At 39.4% G+C, this 4098-nt stretch overlaps 1 protein-coding gene across 1 annotated transcript in view; it reads right to left on the bottom strand.

Moving 5' to 3' along the window:
• EFHC2 (EF-hand domain (C-terminal) containing 2) overlaps nt 1-4098 on the bottom strand; it is a 386962-nt gene that overhangs the window by 72364 nt on the left and 310500 nt on the right. The window contains exon 12 of the mRNA XM_006902078.1: nt 1932-2129. Within this exon, the coding sequence (XP_006902140.1) occupies nt 1932-2129 (198 nt within the window). The remainder of the gene's footprint in view (nt 1-1931; nt 2130-4098) is intronic.

The following is a 4098-nucleotide window of genomic DNA, read 5'->3' as shown; positions in this document are numbered from 1 at the left end:
AGGGTGCAACAATGAATGAATGGAATCCCAAAATCTCTGTAGATGTTCATTGAAATGAAAAATAAACAACCTAAATTTAAAAAAAATTAATAAAATTTAATAGAAAAAATTACAGATGCTTTCCTCACAAAGGTCCTTCCATCAAGATTCAGAATTCATGGTTAGCAATAATATAGACTACTCAAACTACAGCCATGAGTGTTACTCTAAGTAATTGAACTTTATTCTCAGTCACAAGTAAAAAATGGTTCTGATATTTGAAAACATGTCTTAATCTGGTAGGCATCTATAACTTCCAATATAAGTATGATATGTCTCAAGGGTGTTTTTCTTGTATTTTCCCTGGATCCTGGGAACTACAGTTAGGGCATTAAACTCAGTTTTGTCAGATTATTTTTTTTTTCAGGAGAACCTAAGAAGAGTAAATTTAACCAATATGTTGGATGCACAGCAATGCTTATCCTGTTCAACAAATGTTCTTTTGTGTATTAGGCAATGTTAGAACCAACAGGGGGGAAGAAAGTTTCTTTCTCTGCAATGAGGTTATAAAACAATGAGAATGTTTTTGTCTATATTCAGCGTTTTTTGGATCTGGAAGAACTTCAGAGCTGTTTGGTTAAACAAACATTCCTGAACAAATATTCTAATGAGGTGTACTTTCAGCGAAAAGAACACATTTCTCACTCTGAAGAAGGCATACCACCTGAGTGGAAGGCAGAGCCAAGGTCATGCAAAGCCCAATACTACATACCCTCCAAAAGAACTCAAAGAGGCTCACAGATTCAAGGCAATATATCATTGCTACATTTAAACAAAATCAACAAGGATATGTTATAAATTTAGGAAAAACTCAACATTCACTTTCACAGATCCAAGATTACAGGTTCTTTCAAAGAGCTCTGGTGATGCAATGGTTAAATACTAGGCTGTTAAACAAAAGATTCCAGTTTTAATCCACCAGCAGTTTCTTTGGAGAAAAGGTCTGATGATCTGCTTCCATAAAGATTACAGTCAAAGAAACCTGTGGGACAGGCAGTTTCCCAGTGTATCAGGCCTCCAGGTATGATAAAAACCAAAACATTAAGATAGAGTTTCAGTTGTATATTATAACACTGACTTAAGGACATGAAACACAAACACAGTAAATGTACCAGGAAAAGATTATGCTGAGCTTCATCATTTTGAAGAAGAAAAATATATTTGGAAGAAACTGTATATAGAAAGGACATGAAACTTCTCTATGTTTATTATAAACGTTACATCTATAAATCCCAGCGAATACTATAACAATGTAAGAAGACATTTCAGAATTAAACTTTTTTAAAAATTTATATTAGTTTATTTACAAAAATCAAATACATTGTTTTTCACACCAGATCCTTCCAATTTCCTTCATCTCCCACCCATTAAATTGTATGAACTCATGATTCACACACACACACACACACACACACACACAACCTCATGTATCTGCTTCTACCCTCCCCCCCTCACCACTTGAATTCTCATACTCAGAATTTGTCCTTGTGGGACTGAGTTAGTTCACTCAACATAAAGCTCTTCAGTCCCTCTCAAGTTAGGTAATAATTTTATACTGATTTACATACAAAGTTCAGAATTAAACATTTTAAAATATTAATTTACTGTTTCAGACTAAAGTTTTTAGAAACCCATGAGGAAAAAATGCAAGGGGCAACATAATATTTTAAAATTACATGTCTCTCCTATTCTATCAACAAACATAGCTTGCCACCACTATAAAATATTTATACCAGGTACTCTACGAAAAGGATTTAAAATGGCTTTACTAAATAGTAGATTATGATAATAAATGCTAATTTCCTTTCAACTCTTTTTGATAAAGTAAAAATCCCTTCATTACTAGGGTCACAGAAACAGAAATGATTTCTTGAAATATTTTAAAAACTTACTTTTCTTGATCTTCATAAACACAGTTAGCAATTAGTTTTTCAAAATTCTCAAAAGCATTTTTCTTGAGCTGTTGATGGGCCATTGTAATTAAGACATTCACATGTGGCTCTTTCTCCTCCAGTACACGATAATGGCGTGCAATGGTTATAACCTCATGGTCTGTGAGTTTCCCGAGAGTTACACTCATTATAATTTCTCTGTCAAAAAAAGGGGGAAGGCAGGGAGAAATGCTTATGAAGTAGTATGTATAATTTATCTCTTATAAAAAAATACCCAAATCCTATTTTTAAAAAAATTTAACTGGCTGGAAGCCGCCGCAGGCCAGAAGCCGCCACCAGCCGGGCCGAGAAGAGCAACAGTCAGCCAGCCACTGAGGAACTCCACAGGAGCAAACACCTTGTGACCCCAGGGAGCAATGATTACCCACCCTGCAGCCCATGCCTGCGTGACCCCCAACACAGAGGGTGCTGCTGCATAACCCCCCAGGAGCACCCAAGCCCTGCCTCCTACCTCTTGGTGGTAGTGTCCAAGCCCTGTGCTCCTTTGCCCCCCTAGTCCCTTGCTCTTCCCCCCTTCCTCAGCCCCCCCTTGCAGCTCCACAACCACGCACCTCAGCCCCTGCCACAGCCCTGTGACATCAAGGCACCACCATGGATCCGGCCATCACCCAGAGCTATCAGCCAAGCTGCTGTGGAACTAATCTGGCAGGAGAAAAGCCGGTAGGATCCCGACTGGGTTTACTGGGGCATTGCTGATTACCTGGGAAAGCACCTAATGGCATGCCCACTGGTGGGGAATTTGGCCAAGCTCTCTTGGGCTACACCAACTGGCCAGAAATGAGTCAGCCACTGGCTGGCTTCTGCGGACTCTGCAGACCAGCCAGAGGCTAGTGGGTTGGTGGGAATTTGACCTTGACTTTTCGGGTTCTGTTGGATCCAGGTCTAGCCTGGAGCAGGACCTGTTGTGTGAGGGCACCTGTGTAAGTGTCACCAGGCAAGGAATACTGGAAAAAAACATTGGGTAGGAAACGGACAGCAGGAATTTGAGTAGGGACCCCCAATCGTGAGCACACTGAGACAGCAGAGGTTTGAAGAAGGTCCCCTAAGTGTTTGACCTGCCCTTGCAATCACCCCAAACCTTTGCCTGCCTCACCCCATTTGGCTCCACACCAGTGCCTACACGTCTGGGCAATCAACTTACCTTTAATCGGGAGCACTTTGACCTATCTTACCAACAAGAGATTGCCCTCATAGGCTCTGAACTGACATTTCTCTGAAGTGAGAAATTCAGAGAAATGCAGAAGTTCGGTAGCTGCCGAACTGATTTCAAGAGCTTTGTCTTCAGATCAAGAACATATCAATGTCTCGAAGAAAGCAAACTATCCCACACAACACACAAAAGCAAAGCAAGATGTCCCTCACAAAGGGTGACACAGTATCAGTGGATTCCATGAAGCCAGAAAGTCTCATGGAACTTCATAACACAGAATTTAAAAGAGGAGTGACTGAATATATCCAATGGATGAAAGATAAACTTGATCAATTAAAGGATACTACAAGCAAAGACCAGCAGGAGCTAAAAAAACAAAAACAAAACAAAACGATGCAGAACACTGCAGAGAAAACAAACGAGGCATTAGCAGCACTGGAAAAACAAAAATCCACCATTCAAAATATAAAGTTCAATGTTTCAGAGGCTGTAAACATAATGGAGGGACATATGAGAAGTGTTGATGAGATGGAACACAGAATAAGTGATATTGAAGACAAAATTGTCACCACTGATCTACTAGAGCAAAAAGCAAACTCAAAAAAGAAGGAAAAAGAAAAAACCTAAGAATAATGTGGAAAAAAAAGAATAATGTGGGACACCATCAAGAAAAATAAGATGTGTATCATTGGAATCCCAGAAAAGGAAGAAGTAAGTAAAGGCACTGAAAAAGTTGTGAAAGAATTACTAGAGGAAAATTTTCCAGGCATAATGAAGAATGAGAGAATATGTATTCAGGAAGCTCAGCGAACACCATATACATTAGACCCCAAAAGAAAAACATCAAGGCGTATCATAGTTAAATTTGCCAGAACCAAAGATAAGGAGAGAATCCTGAGAGCAGCAAGGGAGAAACAAAGAGTAATCTATAAGGGAGAACAGATAAGATGAAGTGCC

The sequence above is a fragment of the Elephantulus edwardii genome, unplaced genomic scaffold (genome assembly GCF_000299155.1).
Source record: "Elephantulus edwardii isolate Elephantulus edwardi_28Jun2011 unplaced genomic scaffold, EleEdw1.0 scaffold00365, whole genome shotgun sequence".
In the NCBI taxonomy this organism is placed as follows: Eukaryota; Metazoa; Chordata; class Mammalia; order Macroscelidea; family Macroscelididae; genus Elephantulus; species Elephantulus edwardii.
Note: the sequence above shows the minus strand (reverse complement) of the source record. Positions and strands in the feature narration are given on the sequence as shown.